A 26,084-nucleotide genomic window follows, 5' to 3' on the forward strand; every position below is an offset into this window, starting at 1 on the left:
CCTTAGACCAACTGGTTTGGGAGTATTGATTGAAAGCTTATCTTAAAAAGCCGCTTTGATACATGACACCTAGAGTCGAGGCCAAATTCAAAAAAAAAGAAAGAAAAATTGCTAGAAAATAAGTGCTGCTTCAAGGTGACAATCTATAAAGAGATTTCCATAATATCATTTGAATGAAAGTTCTAAGATCTATGACTTCCAAAATGTAAGGACTAATGAGCACTGAAATCCTTGCATAAGCATACAAATTAGAGTTCACCCGTAACAAAAAGCAGAGAAGAGCCACGTTAGTGGCTACGTTAGTACCACTAACTTGGCCACTAACGTGGGAGGAAGGAAAGTTGGAACGTTAGTGGGAACCTTAATGGCATCAACTTTGAAGAAGGAGCAGCGTTAGTGGCAAAAGTGAGTGCCAATAACGCTAGCGAAGGTGCAAGAAGACCCACGTTAGTCTCCACGTTAGTTACATTAACGTGGTAACTAACGTGGAAGGAAAGGGAGATGCCAACGTTAGTGGAAAAGGTGATCTCCACTAATGTTTGCGAAGCAAAAAAACCCACGTTAGCTTCCACGTTAACTACATTAACGTGGGAACTAACGTGGAAGGAAAGGAAAAGGCCAAAGTTAGTGGAAAAGGTGATCTCCACTAATGTTGGCGAAGCAAAGGAAGACCCACGTTAATGGCCACGCTAGTTACACTAACGTGCACATTAACATAGGCAAAAATCTCACCCGGCAGCCTGACCATGCCTTCTTCAAACAAGAATAACTTGAGCCACAAATCTCCAAATGAGGTGATTCTAATGGCATTGGAAAGTAGGATTCCAGATCTTTCCAAGCATATATGGCACTACATGGTGGACACTAAATTTGAGGGAGAAAACCTGCCCCGAAAGTGCAAAGATGAACATGGTATCAACCTGTAGTAAGGCCAGCTGACCTCTTCACCTTCCAAGACGTATAACTCGAGTTGTAGAGCTCCAAATGTTGCACTTCCAAAAGCGTTGGAAAGTAGACATCCAGGGCTTTCCAGCAATATATAATAGTATGGGATGGACATTAAGTTTGAACTTCAAAAACTGGCAATATTCATCACCTGATCGCGGACGTTGTTGGCACTCACGTTTGCCAATAATGCCAGCCACTATGCCAGCAACCCTGTCCCCTTCAAAGGAGCATAACTTGAGTTACAGAGGTCCAATTGAGGTGATTCCAGTTGCATTAGAAATCTGACATTTAGAGCTTTCCAACGATATATAATACTCTATAGTGGGCATAAAATTGAAGCACAAACCATAGGCATCTTTTAAGCCCCAAAAACACCAACTGGGTAGCAAGTGTGACGTTAGCCACACTAACTTTAGCACTAATGCCACACTTGTAGCATTAGTGTGGCTAACGTTAGCACTGACATTAGCACCTGGACCTCAACTTGATTCTCTTTCAAGGACCACCCAACCTCAAGGAAGCAAGCCCACAAGTGTCAACCAATCAAGGCCACAAGAAGCATCTAGAATAGGAATTTTCATTTAATTGTAAATTGCTTTTAATTTTGTTTTGTAATTTAGGAGAGCCTATATAAGGGCCTTAGCTTTTACATTCAAAAAAGGGTGATTCTGGAATGAGGGATTGAAGAGGGGTCTTCGGACTCCCTCCCCTCACACACTTTTCCTTCTCTTTCTTTTCTTTGTACTTCTCATTTATGAATTTTGAAGTTTCAATTTCAGTTTTAATCTTTATCTTTATTTTTCTGCATTTCTTTCTTTTCTATTTTGGTAGAGCAATGATCAACTAACTCTTTTCATTGGGTTAGAGAGCTCTATTGTGATTCAATGGATCAATCGTAGTTCTTATTCTTCTTCTTCTATCTTTTCTCTTGATTTTACTAGAAAGCTTTCAATCTTCATCCAATTGGGTAGTTATCTTGGAAAAGAAGCTATTCATACTTGGATCTCTTCTGAACCTTGGAAGAGAAATGAAGAGATCATGCTAGAAATACTTTCTCATGTTGGACCAAATTGGGGTTGGAAGGATATGGTGACTATAATTCTACCAACACTTGATTTGGGAATGCATGTGGTATAATCAGTGACCATACTTCATCTGTTCTCATGAGCAATTGACCAAGAAATTGGCTATTGATCAAGATTTGAGAGATTGAATTCAAGGAATTGTAATTTGATCACTTAAGATTGCCAAGGAGATCAATGAACGCATTGATTGAGGAAGAGATGAGAATGAACTTGATCCGGAGGATTGCAATATCTCTTGATCCCAATTTTTATTTTATTTTTAGTTCTTACATTTACTCTATAGTCATTTACTTTCTTGCCATTTTACTTTTCTGCACTTTATTGCTTTCTTTACTTTTGTGCCATTTACATTTCCTTGTTGCTTATCACTCCAATATGATTCATCTGACTAGGATAATCAATTAACCATTGATTGCTTAATCCGTTAATCTCTGTGGGATTCGACCTCACTCTTTTGTGAGTTATTACTTGACGACAATTCGGTATACTTGCCGAAGGGAAATTTGTTGAGAGACAAGTTTCCGTGTGCATCAATTTCTGGTGATCATAGCAAGGGAACTAAATCCTCAACAAGAAGAGAAGTTGCTATGTGTTTTGAGGAAGAACAAAAGGGCAATAGGGTGGAGCTTGGCGGATCTAGTGGGGATAAGCCCCCAAGTGTGTGAGTACTAGATCTTTTTAAAGGAAGGAGCAAGACCCGTAAGACAACCTCAAAGGCGCTTGAATCCTACCCTTTTGGAGGTTGTCAAGAAAGAGGTAACACGATTACTCGAGGCGGACATCATCTACCCCATTTCGGATAGTGAATGGGTAAGCCCTGTTCAAGTTATGCCAAAGAAATCCGGGGTAACCACAATAAAAAATGGAAGCGGGGAGCTCATAGCAACACGGGTGCAAAACTCTTGTCGAGTATGTATAGACTACAGAAGGTTGAACTCGGCCACTAGAAAAGATCTTTTTCACTTCCGTTTATCGATCAAATACTCGATCGATTATCCGGTAAATCCCATTATTGCTTTTTAGATGGCTATTCGGTGTACTTCTAAATACACATTGCTCTAGAGGACCAAGAAAAAACAATATTTACTTGCCCTTTTGGAACTTATGCCTACAAGCGTATGCCATTCGGCTTATGCAATGCACCGTCAACTTTCCAAAGGTGCATGATGATGAGCATATTTGCGGACCTTCTAGAGCAATGCATGGAGGTATTCATGGATAATTTCACGGTATATGGTGATTCTTTTGATCATTGCTTGGATAATCTTGAAAAAGTTTTGGAAAGATGTACTAAAACCAACCTTGTCTTGAATTTTGAGAAATGCCATTTCATGGTTAAACAAGAAATTGTTTTAGGACATATTGTTTCCAAAGATGGTATTTTCGTAGATCCAGCAAAGATTAATGTTATATCTAGCTTGCCTTACCCCTCTTCCGAGAGGGAAGTCCGTTCTTTCCTTAGACATGCAGGATTTTATCGAAGATTTATAAAGGACTTTAGTAAGGTAGCATTGCCTCTCTCAAGGTTGTTGCAAAAGGACATTGAGTTTGATCTAAGCAAGAAATGCATGGAGGCTTTTGATAAGCTCAAGGTAGCATTGACCCAAGCTCCCATCGTGCGAGGGCCGGATTGGAGTCGGCCATTCGAGATAATGTGTGATGCTTCTAATTTTGCCGTGGGAGCCGCGTTAGCACAACACGAGGGTAAGATTCCATATGTCATAGCCTATGCATCAAAAACACTAGATGGAGTCCAATCCAACTACACCACCACCGAAAAAGAACTTTTGGCCATAATTTTTGCCTTGGACAAGTTTCGAGCATATCTACTTGGTTCGAAGGTGGTGGTGTACTCGGATCATGCGGCATTAAAGTATTTGTTGGCTAAGACGAAATCCAAACCGAGATTGATTAGATGGGTTTTATTGTTGCAAGAGCTTGACTTAGAAATTAAGGATAGGAGTGCTACGCAAAACCTAGTGGCGGACCACTTAAGTCTTCTTGAACACACAAAAGGCGACACCACTCCTATTAATGATTCTTTTCCCTTTGAGGGCTTGCATGCAATCTCATAAATCATTCCTTGGTATGCACCAATCGCCAATTACTTAGTATATTACTTAGTATCTCGCTCCTTCCCTCCTAATCTCTCCAAACATCAAAAGGATAAGCTAAAAAGCGAATCCAAATACTATGTGTGGGATGACCCATACCTTTGGAGATGTGGGGCGGATCAAGTAATTCGGAGTTGCATTCCACAAACCGAATTCCACTCAATCTTGGAAGCTTGCCACTCCTCCGAAGGAGGAGGCCATTTTGGACCTCAAAAAACGGTAAGAAAAATCCTAGATTATGGATTTCGGTGGCCAACTCTTTTCAAGGACTCTTCTTATTTTTGTAAATCTTGTTCTCAATGCATTAGATTTGGTAATATCTCCATGAAGGATGAAATTCCCCAACAAACCATGCTATTTTGTGAGATTTTTGATGTGTGGAGAATCAACTTCATGGGGCCATTCCCAAATTCTAATGGCTTTCTCTACATTCTACTTGCCGTTGATTATGTGTCCAAATGGGTGGAAGCGATACCCACCCGGACGGATGATGCTAATGTGGTCCTTTCCTTTGTGAGAAACAATATCATTTGTAGATTTGGGTCGCCACGAGCAATCGTGAGCGACCAAGGTTCCCACTTTTGCAATAAGAGAATGGAAGGGCTCATGAAGAAATATAGCATCATGCATAAAGTAGCCACGGCCTACCACCCACAAATGAACGGCCAAGCCGAGGTTTTTAATCGGGAGATTAAATTCATCTTGGAAAGGATTGTGAAGCCTAATAGGAAATATTGGAGTGCTAAGCTCACCGATGCATTATGGGCCTACGGAACGGCATACAAAATGCCAATTGGCATGAGTCCATTTCGGTTGGTGTATGGCAAGGCTTGCCACTTACCGATGGAGATAAAGCACAAGGCATATTGGGCCATCAAGGAGTGCAATCCGAGTTTGGGTGGAGCCGGAATTGAGCGGAAGCTACAACTAGCGGAGTTGGAATGTTTGAGGCTTGAAGCTTATGAGAATTCTAGACTTTACAAGGAGAAAATGAAAGCCGTGCATGATAGGAACATAAGAGGTAAAGAATTTAAATCTGGTGATCTAGTCCTCCTTTAAAATTCTAGATTGAGATTGTTGCCCAGAAAACTAAGGTCAAAATGGGAAGTGTAACAACCCTGATTTTCGAGTACGTGAGATCTTTTCTAAAGGCACGGATTTCTCCGGAAGATCAGTAAAGAGAACACCTCTTCTATATCAACAAGTATCTCGATACTCATTTTCATTATGTCATCCTTAAGCTAGAACCTTTTTTGAGGTAAGCTCGATAACGCGGTCACAAAGAACCTAGTTTTTGAACCGTATCGGTTAGGAGTTTTGATTCGGTTTTTCGTAAGTAGTCTCAGTTTGACGAGCCGGACTCGATTCATGAGAGAAGAGAGATAATAGTATAATATTATCATTATATTAGTATTATGATATGCTTGAATGATATTATAAGGTTACCTGGTCTGTTTTAGTTAAAAACAGAAAATCGGTTTAACCGGGTTTACGGTTTACTAGTGCAGCTTAGCACCAGCACTCTCTGATGACTTTAGCAATGGTAAGGCCTCATTATACATGTTTTATTCTCATAATAAATATGTTACTAGTGTCATTTATGCTAGTAGCTCAGAAAATAATTTTTAGAGATATTTTTACAAGTGTTCCGATACATCTAGTTTTAGTAGTTATACACCTGAGATATTTTAATATTATTTTAACCCACCTCCAAGCCAACCAATCACAACTCACCTTACACCCCCAAGACACTCCAAGGCTGTTCATTTACTCCCTTTGGCCGAAATTGAAAGGAGAGAAAAGAGAGAAAACTTCATGAACACTTAATCTTCAAAGCTTGATGTCTTCTGAACTAAAACTCAAATCAAAACTCCGATTTCACCAAAATGATCCTCTCTTCTTCCTCTACATAACCATGTGACTTATCAAGGCTGGAAATAAGGTGAGATGGCTGTCTCCCTCCCTCTTCAATTTGGTTTTCAAGGAAAACCATGCAAAACATGTGTTTTCTTGATGTTCTTCCTTAGGAATCATGCTTAACTTGACTTGAGGGCCAAGAAACATTAATTTCCAGCAATTATAAGGTGAGATATCTCTTCCTAACGTGCTGAGGGAGATTTGGTCAGTTGAGAGTTTGTGGATTTAAAGTTGTTTTTGATGTGTTTTAGGAGGAAAAAGTGCTTTAAGAACACTTCAAAGAGTAACCGGATTTGGAGCAGAAAATAAAGGTAGGATGTGATGAATTTAATCTTGATTGATTGTGTTTGAGATGTGTGATTATGTGAGTTATTCTTGGTGAAAGTTTGTTGAAATTTTGATGAAATTTGATGATATTCAAGCTATGAATGTTGTTCTTGAGGGCTGCTGGAAAAACGAACCCTAGGCCTTAAATTGGGGTTTAATTTGTGTTAAAATCATGTAGAAAAGATGGGATTTTAGTGGCTGGGAATTTATTATGAATTTTGGTAAAAATCGGTTGCTGAAAAGACTGAAAAATGGGTAAAAATAGAGAAAGAATCTGAAGAATATATGAAGAACATGAAGAACACTTTGAGTGTGATGAAGAACATGGAAGAACAGGCCTTAGATCTTGAAAAGGGCAAGGAAGTAAAATTTTTGGTGTTTGAGGGGTTATTTTGTAATTTCTGAATGTTTGGGTGGTTAAAGTAGAAATATTAAAAGTTACGGGTGGTTAAAAATGAATTTTAAAGGTTAAAAGTTAAAAAGGGGGAATTTTTGAAAATTTAATGATAAAATAATAAATAATAATAAAATATTAAATAATAATATTTAATTAAAAATATTATTTTAATAAAAATAATAAAATAATGCGGAAAAGGCAGTTTTCTGTAAAAGCTTTAGAAAGACAACTTTAAGCGCAGAATCTCATAATTACCTTCATAAAACACTTAGGGAGTGGTAATAACATGTTAGTGAGGCAAAGATAAATGAAAGATAAAAAGTTAAAGAAAAGATAAACACCAAAGAAAAGTCTGTAAAGTTTTAATGACAGAAAAACAGACAGAGATTAGTAAATGAACTAGGAGCAACATAGTTAGTTCTTGAGTTGCACCCAGGGTTAGGTATAATATGAAAAGTTAAACTATTTCAGTATAGACTTAATGAACCTATACTTGGGACAGGCTAACTATTTATATCAAAATTTACATAAGCTTTAAATACATATGTTATGAAGAGAAATCAAAGCAGAGTAAAGAAACACAGAGAACAGAGTAACCAGAGAAAAGTAAAGAGATACAGAGAAAAGAGTAATCAGAGCAGAGTAAAAAGACAAAGAGAAAAGAGTAATGTGATAAAGAGAAATGGTTTGAGTTATGATGTTGTAAAAGTAAAAGCTGTAGAGTTTGTATAGCATGATTGACTAGAGAAAGAAAGAGGTACTGCATAAGAATGTGAAAGTGATGATGAATAATGAGAATGATAATGAATGATGATAATGAGAATGATTATATGATGATCTGTTGCGTGAAGGCAGTCAGATAGATGGTGGTACGACCACTGAGAGTGATTTTCTGGGATACTTAGCTATAATGCTATTCTGTAAGTCAGAGGGCTCTTACAGATGTATCGAGAGCACACGACTAGCATATACTCCTGTAAGTCAAAGGACTCTTATAGTGAGAGTGTGTGTATGCTCCTGTAAGTCAAAGGACTCTTACAGTGAGAGTGTATGTATGCTTCTGTAAGTCAAAGGACTCTTACAGAGAGTGTGTTGGGCAGATATAGGTTAACTAGCTCTGCCATGCAAGTCAAAGGACTCTTGCGAGGGACATTGCCAACAGGAAAGCCTTACCTGGTCAGACGACTCCGGGTAACGTCGGGAGCGGGTATGTAACCGACAAATGAGCTCATTACCTGCGCTAGGGCTAGACTTGCATCATACTTGGTTGTGCATTTCCTTTGTTATGATTGTGGTATGAATGTATGCTTTCCTTGTTTGTATTCTATTCTCTGTGTCTGTTTTCTATTTTCTTGTATCCTTCTGTTTGTGTTCTGTTTTCTATTTCTCTATTTCCTCTATTTAACTTCATTTTCTATTTACTGCTTTTTGTATTTTGCCATTCGTTTGCAAAACAACATATAATTAATGAACTTAACTAATAACCCCGACCCTACTAAGAACTCCCTAGTTCTTACCCCTTCTCTCTCCCTTCCCCCTTCAGATGGAAGCAAGAGTTCCTTTCTGTAGTTTGCTGACGACCGTTTGTAATAAAGGATTCCGCTCTAGGTAGTTGATGAGCGGATAATTTATACGCTTTTTGGCATTGTTTTTAGTATGTTTTTAGTAGAATCTAGTTACTTTTAGGGATGTTTTTATTAGTTTTTATGTTAAATTTACATTTCTGGACTTTACTATGAGTTTGTGTATTTTTCTGTGATTTCAGATATTTTCTGGCTGAAATTGAGGGACTAGAGCAAAAATCAGATTCAGAGGTTGAAGAAGGACTGCTGATGTTGTTGGATTCTGACCTCCCTGCACTCAAAGTGAATTTTCTGGAGCTACAAAACTCCAAATGACGCGCTTCTAATTGTGTTGGAAAGTAGACATCCAGGGCTTTCCAGCAATATATAATAGTCCATACTTTGGCCGAGTTTAGATGATGTAAAAGGGCGTTGAACGCTAGTTCTATGCTGCTGTCTGGAGTTAAACGCCAGAAACACGTCACAAGCCAGAGTTGAACGCCAGAAATACGTTACAAATTGGCGTTCAACTCCAAGACTGACCTCTACACGTGTAACATTCAAGCTCAGCCTAAGCACACACCAAGTGGGCCCTGGAAGTGGATTTATGCATCAGTTACTTATTTCTGTAAACCCTAGTAACTAGTTTATTATAAATAGGACTTTTTACTATTGTATTAGACATTATCTTTGATCAGTTTTATTATATCTTAGACTTTCATGGAGGCTGGCCATTCGGCCATGCCTGAACCATTATCACTTATGTATTTTCATACGGTAGAGTTTCTGCACTCCATAGATTAAGGTGTGGAGCTCTGCTGTTCTTCAAAGATTAATGCAAAGTACTACTGTTTTTCTATTCAATTCAACTTATTCCGCTTCTAAGATATTCATTCGCACTTCAACCTGAATGTGATGAACGTGACAATCATCATCATTCCCCCACGAACGCGTGCCTGACAACCACTTCCGTTCCACTTTAGATTGAATGAGTATCTCTTGGATCTCTTAATCAGAATCTTCGTGGTATAAGCTAGATTGATGGTGGCATTCATGAGAGTCCGGAAAGTCTAAACCTTTTCTGTGATATTCCGAGTAGGACTCTGGGATTGAATGACTGTGACGAACTTCAAACTTGCGAGTGCTGGGCGTAGTGACAGACGCAAAAGGAGGGTGAATCCTATTCCAGTATGATCGAGAACCTCAGATGATTAGCCGTGCTGTGACAGAGCATTTGGACCATTTTCACAAGAGGATGGGATGTAGCCATTGACAAGGGTGACGCCTCCAGACGATTAGCCATGCAGTGACAGCGCATCGGACCATTTTCCAGAGAGGATTAAAAGTAGCCATTGACAACGGTGATGTCCTTACATAAAGCCAGCCGTAGAAAGGAGTAAGACTGATTGGATGAAGACAGCGGGAAAGTAGAGATTCAGAGGAACGAAAGCATCTCTATACGCTTATCTGAAATTCTCACCAATGAATTACATAAGTGTTTCTATCCTTATTTTCTATCTATTTATTATTTATGTTCTAAAACTCCATAACCTTTTGATATCCTCCTGACTGAGATTTACAAGGTGACCATAGCTTGCTTCATTCCAACAATCTCCGTTGGATCGACCCTTACTCACGTAAGGTTTATTACTTGGACGACCCAGTGCACTTGCTGGTTAGTTGTATCAAAGTTGTGAATGAAAAACGATTTATTAAGACGTGCGTACAGAGTTTTTGGCGCCGTTGCCTGAGATCACAATTTCGTGCACCATGTTTTTGGCGCCGTTGCCGGGGATTGTTTGAGTTTGGACAACTGACGGTTCATCTTGTTGCTCAGATTAGGCAATTTTCTTTTTGTTTTATTTTTAAAAAATTTTTCAAAAATCTTTCAAAAATTTCTCATCTGTTTTCGAAAAAAAAAAATTTTTAAAATCAATGTTTTCAAAAATATATTTTTCTTCAGAATTTTTAAGAATGAATTCTAGTGTTTCATGATGATTTGTTGAATCTTGGCTGGCTGTAAGCCATGTCTAATCTTTTGGACTGGGATTTCAACTTATCATCACAAGAGCTTGATGATTCTCACACACTTAGTTACTCTATACATGGAAAGTATAAATCTCTTTTAAAGCTTGACTGGCTATTAAGCCCTGTCTAACCCTCAGATTGGAGCCTTAGACTAAGAGTACAAAGATTCCTGGAATTCATATTAAAAATTTTGGAATCCTTATTTTTCTTTTTCATATATAATTTTCGAAAAAAAAATCCAAAAAAATTTTAGAAAATCATAAAAAATCAAAAATATTTTGTGTTTCTTATTTGAGTCTTGAGTCAATTTCAGGTTTGGTGTCAATTGCATGTTCATCTTGCATTTTTCGAAAAAATCATGCATTCATAGTGTTCTTCATGATCTTCAAGTTGTTCTTGGTAAGTCTTCTTGTTTGATCTTGATGTTTTCTTGTTTTGTGTCTTTTCTTGTTTTTCATGTGCATTTTTGCATTCTTAGTGCCTAAGCATTAAAGATTTCTAAGTTTGGTGTCATGCATGTTTTCTTTGCATTAAAAATTTTTCAAAAATATGTTCTTGATGTTCATCATGATCTTCAAAGTGTTCTTGGTGTTCATCTTGACATTCATAGCATTTTTGCATGCATTCATTGTTTTGATCCAAAATTTTCATTCATTGCATCATTTTCATGTTTTTCTCTCTCATCATTAAAAATTCAAAAATAAAAAAAAATATCTTCTCCTTTTTCTTCTCATAAATTCGAAAATTTGAGTTGACTTTTTCAAATCTTCTTAAAATCTAGTTGTTTCTTATGAGTCAAATCAAATTTTCAATTTAAAAATCTTATCTTCTTCAAAATCTTTTTCAAAAATCAAATCTTTTTTTATTTTTCTTATTTATTTTTGAAAATTATAAAAATATTTTTCAAAAATCTTTTCCTAATTTTATCACATAATTTTTGAAAATAACATCATCAATTAATGTTTTGATTCAAAAATTTCAAGTTTGTTACTTACCTGTTAAGAAAAATTCAAACTTTAAGTTCTAGAATCATATCTTGTGATTTCTTGTGAATCAAGTCATTAATTGTGATTTTAAAAATCAAATCTTTTTCAAAACTAAATTCAATCATATCTTTTCAAAAATATCTTCTTATCTTATCTTTTTCAAAAATTTGATTTTAAAATATCTTTTCTAACTTCTTATTTTCTTATCTTTTCAAAATTAATTTTCAAATTTGTTCCAACTAACTAACTAACTTTTTGTTTGTTTCTTATCTTTTTCAAAACTACCTAACTAACTCTCTCTCTCTAATTTTCGAAAATATCTTCCCTCTTTTTCAAAAATTCTTTTTAATTAACAAATTGTTTCAAATTTTAATTTTAATTTTCGAAAATCACTAACCATTTTTCAAAAATTATTTTCGAAAATCCTCTTTCTCTCTCATCTCATTCTATTTATTTATTTATTTACTAACATCTCTTCCTCACTCACCAAAAATCCGAACCCCCTCTCTCTCTCTGAGTTCAGATTTTCTCTTCTTCTTTTCTTCTACTCTTCTTTTCTTCCACTCACCTAAGGGAACCTCTACACCTGGGCAAAAAGGATCCCTATTATTATTTTTCTGTCCCTCTCCTTCATATGAGCAGGAGCAAGGACAAGAATATTCTTGTTGAAGCAGATCCAGAACCTGAAAGGACTCTGAAGAGGAAACTAAGAGAAGCTAAATTACAACAATCCAGCAAGCACCTTTCAGAAATTTTCGAACAGGAAGAGGAAATGGCAGCCGAAAATAATAATAATGCAACGAGGATGCTCGGTGACTTTACTGCACCTAATTCCAATTTACATGGAAGAAGCATCTCCATTTCTGCCATTGGAGCAAATAATTTTGAGCTGAAACCTCAATTAGTTTCTCTGATGCAACAGAACTGCAAGTTTCATGGACTTCCATCTGAAGATCCTTTTCAGTTCTTAACTGAATTCTTGCAGATCTGTGATACTGTTAAGACTAATGGAGTAGATCCTGAAGTCTACAGGCTCATGCTTTTCCCTTTTGCTGTGAGAGACAGAGCTAGAATATGGTTGGACTCTCAACCTAAGGATAGCCTGAACTCTTGGGATAAGCTGGTCAAGGCTTTCTTAGCCAAGTTCTTTCCTCCACAAAAGTTGAGTAAGCTTAGAGTGGATGTTCAGACCTTCAGACAGAAAGAAGGTGAATCCCTCTGTGAAGCTTGGGAGAGATATAAAGAACTGACCAAAAAGTGTCCTTCTGACATGCTTTCAGAATGGACCATCCTGGACATATTCTATGATGGTCTGTCTGAATTAGCTAAAATGTCATTGGATACCTCTCCAGGTGGATCCATTCACTTAAAGAAAATGCCTGCAGAAGCTCAAGAACTCATTGATATGGTTGCTAATAACCAGTTCATGTACACTTCTGAGAGGAATCCTGTGAGTAGTGGGACGCCTATGAAGAAGGGTGTTCTTGAAATTGATACTCTGAATGCCATACTGGCTCAGAATAAAATATTGACTCAGCAAGTCAATATGATTTCTCAAAGTCTGAATGGAATGCAAGCTGCATCCAACAGTACTCAAGAGGCATCTTCTGAAGAAGAAGCTTATGATCCTGAAAACCCTGCAATAGCAGAGCTGAATTACATGGGTGAACCTTATGGAAACACCTATAACCCCTCATACAGAAATCACCTAAATCTCTCATGGAAGGATCAACAAAAGCCTCAACAAGGCTTTAATAATGGTGGAAGAAACAGGTTTAACAATAGTAAACCTTTTCCATCATCCACTCAGCAACAGACAGAGAACTCTGAACAAAATACCTCTAATTTAGCAAACTTAGTCTTTGATCTATCTAAGGCCACTGTAAGTTTCATGAATGAAACAAGGTCCTCCATTAGAAATTTGGAGGCACAAGTGGGCCAGCTGAGTAAAAGGATCACTGAAATCCCTCCTAGTACTCTCCCAAGCAATGCAGAAGAAAATCCAAAAGGAAAGTGCAAGGCCATTGATATAGTCAACACGGCCGAACCTGGAGAGGAAGGGGAGGACATAAATCCCAGTGAGGAAGACCTCTTGGGACGTCCAGTGATCAATAAGGAGTTTTCCTTTAAGGAACCAAAGGAATCTGAGACTCATCTAGAGACCATAGAGATTCCATTGAACCTCCTTATGCCCTTCATGAGCTCTGACGAGTATTCATCTTCTGAAGAGAATGAGGATGTTACTGAAGAGCAAGTTACCAAGTACCTTGGTGCAATCATGAAGCTGAATGCCAAATTATTTGGTATTGAGACTTGGGAAGATGAACCTCCCTTGTTCACCAATGAACTAAGTGATCTGGATCAACTGACATTGCCTCAGAAGAAACAGGATCTTGGAAAGTTCGTAATACCTTGTACCATAGGCAACATGATCTTTGAAAAGGCTCTGTGTGACCTTAGTTCAGGGATAAACCTCATGCCCCTCTCTGTAATAGAGAAAATGGGAATCTTTGGGGTGCAAGTGATGAGCGGATAATTTATACGCTTTTTGGCATTGTTTTTAGTATGTTTTTAGTAGAATCTAGTTACTTTTAGTGATGTTTTCATTAGTTTTTATGTTAACTTCACATTTCTGGACTTTACTATGAGTTTGTGTGTTTTTCTGAGATTTCAAGTATTTTCTGGCTGAAATTGAGGGACTTGAGCAAAAATCAGATTCAGAGGTTGAAGAAGGACTGCTGATGCTGTTGGATTCTGACCTCCCTGCACTCAAAGTGGATTTTCTTGAGCTACAGAACTCAAAATGGCGCGCTTTCAATTGCGTTGGAAAGTAGACATCCAGGGCTTTCCAGCAATATATAATAGTCCATACTTTGGCCGAGCTTAGACAACGTAAAAGGGTGTTGAACGCCAGTTCTATGCTGCTGTCTGGAGTTAAACGCCAGAAACACGTCACAAGCCAGAGTTGAACGCTAGAAATACGTTACAAACTGGCGTTCAACTCCAAGATTGACCTCTACACGTGTAACATTCAAGCTCAGCCCAAGCACACACCAAGTAGGCCCCGAAAGTGGATTTATGCATCAATTACTTACTTCTGTAAACCCTAGTAACTAGTTTATTATAAATAGGACTTTTTACTATTGTATTGGACATTATCTTTGGATCATCTTTTGATCATTTTTAGATCTCTAGACCTCCATGGGAGGCTGGCCATTCGGCCATGCCTGAACCTTTCACTTAAGTATTTTCAACGGTAGAGTTTCTACACTCCATAGATTAAGGTGTGGAGCTCTGCTGTTCCTCATGAATTAATGCAAAGTACTACTGTTTCTCTATTCAATTCAACTTATTCTGCTTCTAAGATATTCATTCGCACTTCAACCTGAATGTGATGAACGTGACAATCATCATCATTCCCTATGAACGCGTGCCTGACAACCACTTCCGTTCTACCTTAGATTGAATGAGTATCTCTTGGATCTCTTAATCAGAATCTTCGTGGTATAAGCTAGATTGATGGCGGCATTCATGAGAGTCTGAAAAGTCTAAACGTTGTCTGTGGTATTCCGAGTAGGACTTTGGGATTGAATGACTGTGACGAACTTCAAACTCGCGAGTACTAGGTGTAGTAACAGATGCAAAAGGAGGGTGAATCCTATTCCAGTATGATCGAGAACCTCAGATGATTAGCCGTGCTGTGACAGAGCATTTGGACCATTTTCACAAGAGGATAGAATGCAGCCATTGACAAGGGTGATGCCTCCAGACGATTAGCCATGCAGTGATAGCGCATCGGACCATTTTCCAGAGAGGATTAAAAGTAGCCATTGACAACGGTGATGTCCTTACATAAAGCCAGCCATGGAAAGGAGTAAGACTGATTGGATGAAGACAGCAGGAAAGCAGAGGTTCAGAGGAACGAAAGCATCTCTATACACTTATCTGAAATTCTCACCAATGATATACATAAGTGTTTCTATCCTTATTTTCTATCTATTTATTATTTATGTTCGAAAACTCTATGGCTATTTTATATCCGCCTGACTGAGATTTACAAGGTGACCATAGCTTGCTTCATACCAACAATCTCCGTGGAATCGACCCTTACTCACGTAAGGTTTATTACTTGGATGACCCAGTGCACTTGCTGGTTAGTTGTATCGAAGTTGTGAATGAAAAAAAATTTATTAAGACGTGCGTACAGAGTATTTGGCGCCGTTGCCTGAGATCACAATTTCGTGCACCAAGTTTTTGGCGCCGTTGCCGGGGATTGTTCGAGTTTGAACAACTGACGGTTCATCTTGTTGCTCAGATTAGGTAATTTTCTTTTTGTTTTATTTTCAAATATTTTTCAAAAACCTTTCAAAAATTTCTCATCTGTTTTCGAAAAAAAAAATATAAATCTTTTCAAAAAAATATTTTTCTTCAGAATTTTTAAGAATGAATTCTAGTGTTTCATGATGATTTGTTGAATCCTGGCTGGCTGTAAGCCATGTCTAATCTTTTGGACTGGGGTTTCAACTTATCATCACAAGAGCTTGTTGATTCTCACACACTTAGTTGCTCTATACATGGAAAGTATAAATATCTTCTAAAGCTTGACTGGCTATTAAGCCATGTCTAACCCTCAGATTTGAGCTTTAGACTAAGATTGCAAGATTCCTGGAATTCATATTAAAAATTTTGGAATCCTTATTTTTCTTTTTTTAAAATAATTTTCGAAAAATCCAAAAAAAAAATTAGAAAATCATAAAAAAATCAAAAATATTTTGTGTTTCTTGTTTGAGTCTTGAGTCAGATTTTAAGTTTGGTGTCAATTGCATGTTCATCTTGCATTTTTCGAAAATTCATGCATTCATAGTGTTCTTCATGATCTTCAAGTTGTTCTTGGTAAGTCTTCTTGTTTGATCTTGATGTTTTCATGTTTTGTGTCTTTTCTTGTTTTTCATATGCATTCTTGCATTCATAGTGTCTGTACATGAAAAATTTTTAAGTTTGGTGTCTTGCATGTTTTCTTTGCATTAAAAATTTTTCGAAAATAAGTTCTTGATGTTCATCTTGACATTCAAAGTGTTCTTGGTGTTCATCTTGACATTCATAGCATTCTTGCATGCATTCATTGTTTTGATCCAAAATTTTCATGCATTGAGTCTTTTTCATGTTTTTCCCTCTCATCATTAAAAATTCAAAATTAAAAAAATATCTTTCCCTTTTTCTCTCATAAATTTCGAAAATTTGAGTTGACTTTTTTAAAACTTTTTAAAATCTAGTTGTTTTTATGAATCAAATCAAATTTTCAAATTAAAAAATCTTATATTTTTCAAAATCTTTTTCAAAATTCAAATCTTTTTCATTTTTCTTATTTATTTTCGAAAATTTTAAAAATATTTTTCAAAAATCTTTTTCTTATCTTTATCTCCTAATTTTCGAAAATAACATCATCAATTAATGTTTTGATTCAAAAATTTCAAGTTTGTTACTTGCTTGTTAAGAAAGATTCAAACTTTGAGTTCTAGAATCATATCTTGTGATTTCTTGTGAATCAAGTCATTAATTGTGATTTTAAAAATCAAATCTTTTTCAAAACTAATTTCAATCATATCTTTTCAAAAATATCTCTTTATCTTATCTTTTTCAAAAATTTGATTTTAAAATATCTTTTCTAACTTCCTATCTTCTTATCTTTTCAAAATTGATTTTCAAATTTGTTTCAACTAACTAACTAACTTTTTTGTTTGTTTCTTATCTTTTTCAAAACTACCTAACTAACTCTCTCTCTCTTATTTTCGAAAATATCTTCCCTCTTTTTCAAAATTTCTTTTTAATTAACTAATTATTTTAATTTTTGATTTTAATTCTCGAAAATTACTAACCTTTTTCAAAAACTTTTTTCGAAAATCAACTAACTCTTTTTCAAAAATTATTTTCAAAAATTCTCTCTTATCTCCTTCTATTTATTTATTCATCTACTAACACTTCATCTCACCCAAATTCGAACCCCCTCTTCCATCTGTGTTCGAATTTTTTTCTTCTTCTTTTCTTCTACCCACACAGGGACCTCTATACTGTGGTAAAAAGGACCCCTATTATTATTATTTTTCTATCCCTCTTTTTCATATGAGCAGGAGCAAGGACAAGAATATTTTTGTTGAAGCAGATCCAGAACCTGAAAGGAATCTGAAGAGGAAACTAAGAGAAGCTAAATTACAACAATCCAGCAAGCACCTTTCAGAAATTTTCGAACAAGAAGAGGAGATGGCAGCCGAAAATAATAATAATGCAAGGAGGATGCTTGGTGACTTTACTGCACCTAATTCCAATTTACATGGAAGATGCATCTCCATTCCTGCCATTGGAGCAAACAATTTTAAGCTGAAACCTCAATTAGTTTCTCAGATGCAGCAGAACTGCAAGTTTCATGGACTTCCATCTGAAGATCCTTTTCAGTTCTTAACTGAATTCTTGCAGATCTGTGATACTGTTAAGACTAATGGAGTAGATCCTGAAGTCTACAGGCTCATGCTTTTCCCTTTTGCTGTGAGAGACAGAGCTAGAATATGGTTGGACTCTCAACCTAAGGATAGCCTGAACTCTTGGGATAAGCTGGTCAAGGCTTTCTTAGCCAAGTTCTTTCCTCCTCAAAAGCTGAGTAAGCTTAGAGTGGATGTTCAGACCTTCAGACAGAAAGAAGGTGAATCCCTCTATGAAGCTTGGGAGAGATACAAAGGACTGACCAAAAAGTGTTCTTCTGACATGCTTTCAGAATGGACCATCCTGGATATATTCTATGATGGTCTATCTGAATTAGCTAAAATGTCATTGGATACCTCTGCAGGTGGATCCATTCACTTAAAGAAAACGCCTGCAGAAGCTCAAGAACTCATTGACCTGGTTGCTAATAACCAGTTCATGTACACTTTTTAGAGGAATCCTGTGAGTAATGGGACGCCTATGAAGAAGGGAGTTCTTGAAATTGATACTCTGAATGCCATACTGGCTCAGAATAAAATATTGACTCATCAAGTGAATATGATTTCTCAGAGTCTGAATGGAATGCAAGCTGCATCCAACAGTACTCAAGAGGCATCTTCTGAAGAAGAAGCTTATGATCCTGAAAACCCTGCAATAGCAGAGGTGAATTACATGGGTAAACCTTATGGAAACACCTATAACCCCTCATGGAGAAATCACCCAAATCTCTCATGGAAGGATCAGCAAAAGCCTCAACAAGGCTTTAATAATGGTGGAAGATATAGGTTTAACAATAGTAAACCTTTTCCATCATCCACTCAGCAACAGACAGAGAACTCTGAACAAAATATTTCTAATTTAGCAAACTTAGTCTCTGATCTATCTAAGGCCACTGTGAGTTTTATGAATGAAACAAGGTCCTCCATTAGAAATTTGGAAGCACAAGTGAGCCAGCTGAGTAAAAGGATCACTGAAATCCCTCCTAGTACTCTCCCAAGTAATACAGAAGAAAATCCAAAAGGAGAGTGCAAGGCCATTAAATTAATTAGCATGGTCGAACCTGTAAGGGAGGTTGAGGACGTGAATCCTAGTGAGGAAGACCTCCTGGGACGTCCAGTGATCAATGAGGCGTTTATTTCTGAGGAACCAAAGGAATCTGAGACTCATCTAGAGACCATAGAGATTTCATTGAACCTCCTTACACCATTCATGAGCTCTGAAGAGTATTCTTCTTCTGAAGAGAATGAAGATGTTACTGAAGAGCAAGTTGCCAAGTTCCTTGGTGCAATCATGAAGCTGAATGCCAAATTATTTGGTATTGAGACTTGGGAAGATGAACCTCCCTTGTTCACTAATGAACTGAGTGATCTGGATCAACTGACATTGCCTCAGAAGAAACAGGATCCTAGAAAGTTAGTCAAACTCTAAGTTTGGTGTTGGGAGGCCACAACCAAACTCTAAGTTTGGTGTTGAACTCCCATATCCAAACTCTAAGTTTGGTGTTGGGAAGTCTCAACAATGCTCTGAACATCTGTGAGGCTCCATGAGAGCCCACTGTCAAGCTAGTGACATTAAAGAAGCGCTTGTTGGGAGGCAACCCAATTTTTATTTATCTAATTTTATTTTTCTTGTTCTTTCATGTTTTATTAGGTTCATGATCATGTGGAGTAACAAAATAAATATAAAAATTGAAAACGGAATCAAAAACAGCAGAAGAAAAATCACACCCTGGAGAAGGATCTCACTGGCGTTTAAACGCCAGTAAGAAGCATCTGGATGGCGTTCAACGCCAGAACAGAGCATGGTTCTGGCGCTGAACGCCCAAAATGGGCAGCATCTGGGCGTTTGAACGCCAGAATTGCACCCTGGAGAAGAGCTGGCGCTGAACGCCCAGAACAAGCATGGTTATGGCGTTCAACGCCAGAAATGGGCAACAAATGGGCGTTTAACGCCCAGAACAAGCACCAATCTGGCGCTGAACGCCCAGAGTTGTGTGCAAGGGCATTTTGCATGCCTAATTTGGTGCAAGGTTGTAAATCCTTGAACACCTCAGGATCTGTGGACCCCACAGGATTCCCACCTACCCCCACTCACTTCTTCTCACCCCTCTTTCACACAATCCCATAAACACTCTTCCACAAAACCACTTCACCACTCACATCCATCCACTCTTCCCCATAAACCTACCTCATAAACCCCACCTACCTTCAAAATTCAAAATCAATTTCCAACCCAAAACCCACCCTTATGGCCAAACCTTACCCCACTTCCCTTCCCTATATATAGCCCTCCATTCTTCCTCATTTTCACACAACACAACCCTCTCTTCCCCTTCTTGACCGAAACACCTCTCTCTCCCTCTTCTCCATTTCTTCTTCTTCTTCATCTATTCTTTCTTCTCTTGCTCGAGGGCGAGCAATATTCTAAGTTTGGTGTGGTAAAAGCATAAGCTTTTTATTTTTCCATTACCATTGATGGCACCCAAGACCAGAGAATCCTCTAGAAAAGGGAAAGGGAAGACAAAAGCTTCCACCTCCGAGTCATGGGAGATGGAAAGATTCATCTCCGAAGCTCATCAAGACCACTTCTATGATGTTGTGGTCAAGAAGAAGGTGATCCCCGAGGTCCCTTTCAAGCTCAAGTAGAATGAGTATCCGGAGATCTGACATGAAATCCAAAGAAGAGGTTGGGAAGTTCTAACAAACCCCATCCAACAAGTCGGCATCCTAAGGGTTCAAGAGTTCTATGCCAATGCATGGATCACTAGGAACCATGATCAAAGTAAGAACCCAAACCCAAAGAATTATATTACAATGGTTCGGGGGAAATACTTAGATTTTAGTCCGGAAAATGTGAGGTTGGCGTTTAACTTGCCTATGATGCAAGGAGATGCACGCCTCTACACTAGAAGGGTCAGCTTTAATCAAAGGTTGGACCAAGTCTTCATGGACATATGTGTGGAAGGAGCTCAATGGAAGATTGACTCTAAAGGCAAGCCGGTTCAATTAAGAAGACTGGACCTCAAGCCTGTGGCGAGAGGATGGTTGGAGTTCATCCAACGCTCCATCATCCCCACTAGCAACCGATCTGAAATTACTGTGGATCGGGCCATCATGATCCATAGCATCATGATTGGAGAAGAAGTAGAGGTTCATGAAGTCATCTCCCTTGAACTCTGCAAAATAGCCGAAAAGCACTCTCCTGGGGCAAGGCTAGCTTTTCCTCATCTTATTTGCCATCTATGTTACTCAGCTTCCCATTGAGGAAGAGAAGCCCATCACTAAGAAAAGGATGGAGCAAGTAAGAGAGCCCATTCATGGAACTCAAGAGACACATGAAGCTCATCACCATGAGATCCTGGAGATGCCTCAAATGCATTTTCCTCCACAAAACTATTGGGAGCAAATCAACACCTCCCTAGGAGAATTAAGTTCCAACATGGGATAATTAAGGGTGGAACATCAAGAGCACTCCATCATCCTTCATGAAATAAGAGAAGATCAAAAAACAATGAGGGAGGAGCAACAAAGACAAGGAAGAGACATAGAAGAGCTCAAGGACATCATTGGTTCCTCAAGAAAGAAACGCCACCATCACTAAGGTGGACTCATTCTTTGTTCTTAAATTCTCTATTTTTCATTTTCTTTATGTTAAGTGCTTATCCATGTTTGTGTCTTATTACATGATCATTAATATTTAGTAACTATGTCTTAAAGTTATAAATGTCCTATGAATCCATCACCTCTCTTAAATGAAAAATGTTTTAATTCAAAAGAACAAGAAGTACATGAGTTTCGAATTTATCCTTGAACTTAGTTTAATTATGTTGATGTGGTGACAATGCTTCCTGTTTTCTGAATGAATGCTTGAACAGCGCATATGTCTTTTGAAGTTGTTGTTTAAGAATGTTAAATATGTTGACTCTTGAAAGAATGATGACAAGGAGACCTGTTATTTGATAATCTGAAAAATCATAAAAATGATTCTTGAAGCAAGAAAAAGCAGCAAAGAACAAAGCTTGCAGAAAAAAAATGGCGAAAAAAATAGAAAGAAAAAGGAAAAAGCAAGCAGAAAAAGCCAAAAGCTCTTAAAACCAAGAGGCAAGAGCAAAAAGCCAATAACCCTTAAAACTAAAAGGCAAGGGTAAGAAAAAGGATCCCAAGGCTTTGAGCATCAGTGGATAGGAGGGCCTAAAGGAATAAAATCCTGGCCTAAGCGGCTAAACCAAGCTGTCCCTAACCATGTGCTTGTGGCGTGTAGGTGTCAAGTGAAAACTTGAGACTGAGCGGTTAAAGTCAAGGTCCAAAGCAAAAGAAGAGTGTGCTTAAGAACCCTGGACACCTCTAATTGGGGACTTTAGCAAAGTTGAGTCACAATCTGAAAAGGTTCACCCAATTATGTGTTTGTGGCATTTATGTATCCGGTGGTTATACGGGAAAACAAAGTGCTTAGGGCCATGGCCAAGACTCATAAAATAGCTGTGTTCAAGAATCATCATACTGAACTAGGAGAATCAATAACACTATCTGAACTCTGAGTTCCTATAGATGCTAATCATTATGAACTTCAATGGATAAAGTGAGATGCCAAAACTATTCAAGAGGCAAAAAGCTACAAGTCCCGCTCATCTGATTGAAGCTATGTTTCATTGATAATTTGGAATTTATAGTATATTCTCTTCTTTTTATCCTATTTGATTTTCAGTTGCTTGGGGACAAGCAACAATTTAAGTTTGGTGTTGTGATGAGCGGATAATTTATACGCTTTTTGGCATTATTTTTAGTATGTTTTTAGTAGAATCTAGTTATTTTAGGGATATTTTCATTTGTTTTTATGTTAAATTCACATTTCTGGACTTTACTATGAGTTTGTGTATTTTTCTGAGATTTCAGGTATTTTCTGACTGAAATTGAGGGACTTGAGCAAAAATCAGATTCAGAGGTTGAAGAAGGACTGCTGATGCTGTTGGATTTTGACCTCCCTGCACTCAAAGTAGATTTTCTGGAGCTACAGAACTCAAAATGGCGCGCTTCCAATTGCGTTGGAAAGTAGACATCCAGGGCTTTCTAGCAATATATAATAGTCCATACTTTGGCCGAGCTTAGACAACGTAAAAGGGTGTTGAACGCCAGTTCTACGCTGCTGTCTGGAGTTAAACGCCAGAAACACGTCACAAGCCAGAGTTGAACGCAAGAAATACGTTACAAACTGGCGTTCAACTCCAATATTGACCTCTACACGTGTAACATTCAAGCTCAGCCCAAGCACACACCAAGTGGGCCCCGGAAGTGGATTTATGCATCAATTACTTACTTCTGTAAACCCTAGTAACTAGTTTATTATAAATAGGACTTTTTACTATTGTATTGGACATTATCTTTGGAACATCTTTTGATCATTTTTAGATCTCTAGACCTCCATGGGAGGCTGGCCATTCGGCCATACCTGAACCTTTCACTTATGTATTTTCAACGGTAGTGTTTCTACACTCTATAGATTAAGGTGTGGAGCTCTGCTGTTCCTCATGAATTAATGCAAAGTACTACTGTTTCTCTATTCAATTCAACTTATTCCGCTTCTAAGATATTCATTCGCACTTCAACCTGAATGTGATGAACGTGACAATCATCATCATTCCCTATGAACGCATGCCTGACAACCACTTCCGTTCTACCTTAGATTGAATGAGTATCTCTTGGATCTCTTAATCAGAATTTTTGTGGTATAAGCTAGATTGATGGCAGCATTCATGAGAGTCCGGAAAGTCTAAACCTTGTCTGTGGTATTCCGAGTAGGACTCTGGGATTGAATGACTGTGACGAACTTCAAACTCGCGAGTACTGGGCGTAGTAACAGATGCAAAAGGAGGGTGAATCCTATTCCAGTATGATCGAGAACCTCAGATGATTAGCCGTGCTGTGACAGAGCATTTGGACCATTTTCACAAGAGGATAGGATGCAGCCATTGACAAGGGTGATGCCTCCAGACGATTAGCCATGCAGTGACAGCGCATCGGACCATTTTCTAGAGAGATAAAAGTAGCCATTGCCAACGGTGATGTCCTTACATAAAGCCAGCCATGGAAAGGAGTAAGACTGATTGGATGAAGACAGCAGGAAAGCAGAGGTTCAGAGGAATGAAAGCATCTCTATACACTTATCTAAAATTCTCACCAATGATATACATAAGTGTTTCTATCCTTATTTTCTATCTATTTATTATTTATGTTCGAAAACTCTATGGCTATTTTATATCCGCCTGACTGAGATTTACAAGGTGACCATAGCTTGCTTCATACCAACAATCTCCGTGGGATCGACACTTACTCACGTAAGGTTTATTACTTGGACGACCTAGTGCACTTGCTGGTTAGTTGTATCGAAGTTGTGAATGAAAAACGATTTATTAAGACGTGCGTACAGAGTTTCTGGCGCCGTTGCCTGAGATCACAATTTTGTGCACCAGCAAGCTACTAAAATCTCATTAGAGATGGCAGACAATTCAAGAAAACAGGCTTATGGACAAGTAGAGGACGTGTTAGTAAAGGTTGAAGGCCTTTACATCCCTACTGATTTCATAATCCTTGATACTAGGAAGGATGAGGATGAATCCATCATCCTTGTAAGACCTTTCCTAGCCACAGCAAGAGCTGTGATTGATATTGACAGAGGTGAATTAGTCCTTCAATTGAATGAGGACTCCCTTGTGTTTACAACTCAAGGTTACCCTTCTGTAAACATGGAAAAGAGGCACAGTAAGCTTCTCTCAAAACAGAGTCAACCAGATCCCCCACAGTCAAACTCTAAGTTTAGTGTTGGGAGGCCACAACCAAACTCTAAGTTTGGTGTTGGGAAGTCTCAACAATGCTCTGAACATCTATGAGGCTCCATGAGAGCCCACTGTCAAGCTAGTGACATTAAAGAAGCGCTTATTGGGAGGCAACCCAATTTTTATTTATCTAATTTTATTTTTCTTGTTCTTTCATGTTTTATTAGGTTCATGATCATGTGGAGTCATAAAATAAATATAAAAATTGAAAACAGAATCAAAAATAGCAGAAGAAAAATCACACCCTAGAGGAAGACCTTACTGGCGTTTAAACGCCAGTAAGAAGCATCTGGCTGGCGTTCAACGCCAGAACAGAGCATGGTTCTGGCGCTGAACGCCCAAAATGGGCAGCATCTGGGCGTTTGAATGCCAGAATTGCACCCTGGAGAAGAGCTGGCGCTGAACGCCCAGAACAAGCATGGTTCTGGCGTTCAACGCCAGAAATGGGCAACAAATGGGCGTTTAACGCCCAGAACAAGCACCAATCTGGCGCTGAACGCCTAGAGTTGTGTGCAAGGGCGTTTTGCATGCCTAATTTGGTGCAAGGTTGTAAATCCTTGAACACCTCAGGATCTGTGGACCCCACAGGATCCCCACCTACCTCCACTCACTTCTTCTCACCCCTCTTTCACACAATCCCAAAAACACTCTTCCCCAAAACTCTTCACCAATCACCTCAATCTCTCTTCCCTATAACCACTTCACCACTCACATCCATCCACTCTTCCCAATAAACCTACCTCATAAACCCCACCTACCTTCAAAATTCAAAATCAATTTTCCACCCAAAACCCACCCTTATGGCCGAACCTTACCCCCTCTCCCTTCCCTATATAAAGCCCTCCATTATTCTTCATTTTCACACAACATAACCCTCTCTTCCCCTTCTTGGCCGAATACACCCCTCCCCCCTCTCCTCCATATTTTCTTCTTCTTCTTCATCTATTCTTTCTTCTCTTGCTCGAGGGCGAGCAATATTCTAAGTTTGGTGTGGAAAAAGCATAAGCTTTTTGTTTTTCCATTACCATTGATGGCACCCAAGACCGGAGAATCCTCTAGAAAAGGGAAAGGGAAGATAAAAGCTTTCACCTCTGAGTCATGGGAGATGGAAAGATTCATCTCCAAAGCTCATCAAGACCACTTCTATGATGTTGTGGTCAAGAAGAAGGTGATCCCCGAGGTCCCTTTCAAGCTCGAGAAGAATGAGTATCCGGAGATCCGACATGAAATCCAAAGAAGAGGTTGGGAAGTTCTAACAAACCCCATCCAACAAGTCGGCATCCTAATGGTTCAAGAGTTCTATGCCAATCATGGATCACTAGGAACCATGATCAAAGTAAGAACCCAAACCCAAAGAATTATATTACAATGGTTCGGGGGAAATACTTAGATTTTAGTCTGGAAAATGTGAGGTTGG

At 38.3% G+C, this 26,084-nt stretch overlaps 1 protein-coding gene across 1 annotated transcript in view; it reads left to right on the forward strand.

The window, feature by feature from the left end:
* LOC107627242 overlaps window positions 4,742-26,084 on the forward strand; it is a 28,017-nt gene continuing 6,674 nt past the window's right edge. Inside the window, exon 1 of the mRNA XM_016330094.1 lies at window positions 4,742-5,090. Coding sequence (XP_016185580.1) covers window positions 4,742-5,090 — 349 coding nt within the window. The remainder of the gene's footprint in view (window positions 5,091-26,084) is intronic.

This window comes from Arachis ipaensis, chromosome B02, assembly GCF_000816755.2.
Source record: "Arachis ipaensis cultivar K30076 chromosome B02, Araip1.1, whole genome shotgun sequence".
NCBI classification, from domain to species: Eukaryota; Viridiplantae; Streptophyta; class Magnoliopsida; order Fabales; family Fabaceae; genus Arachis; species Arachis ipaensis.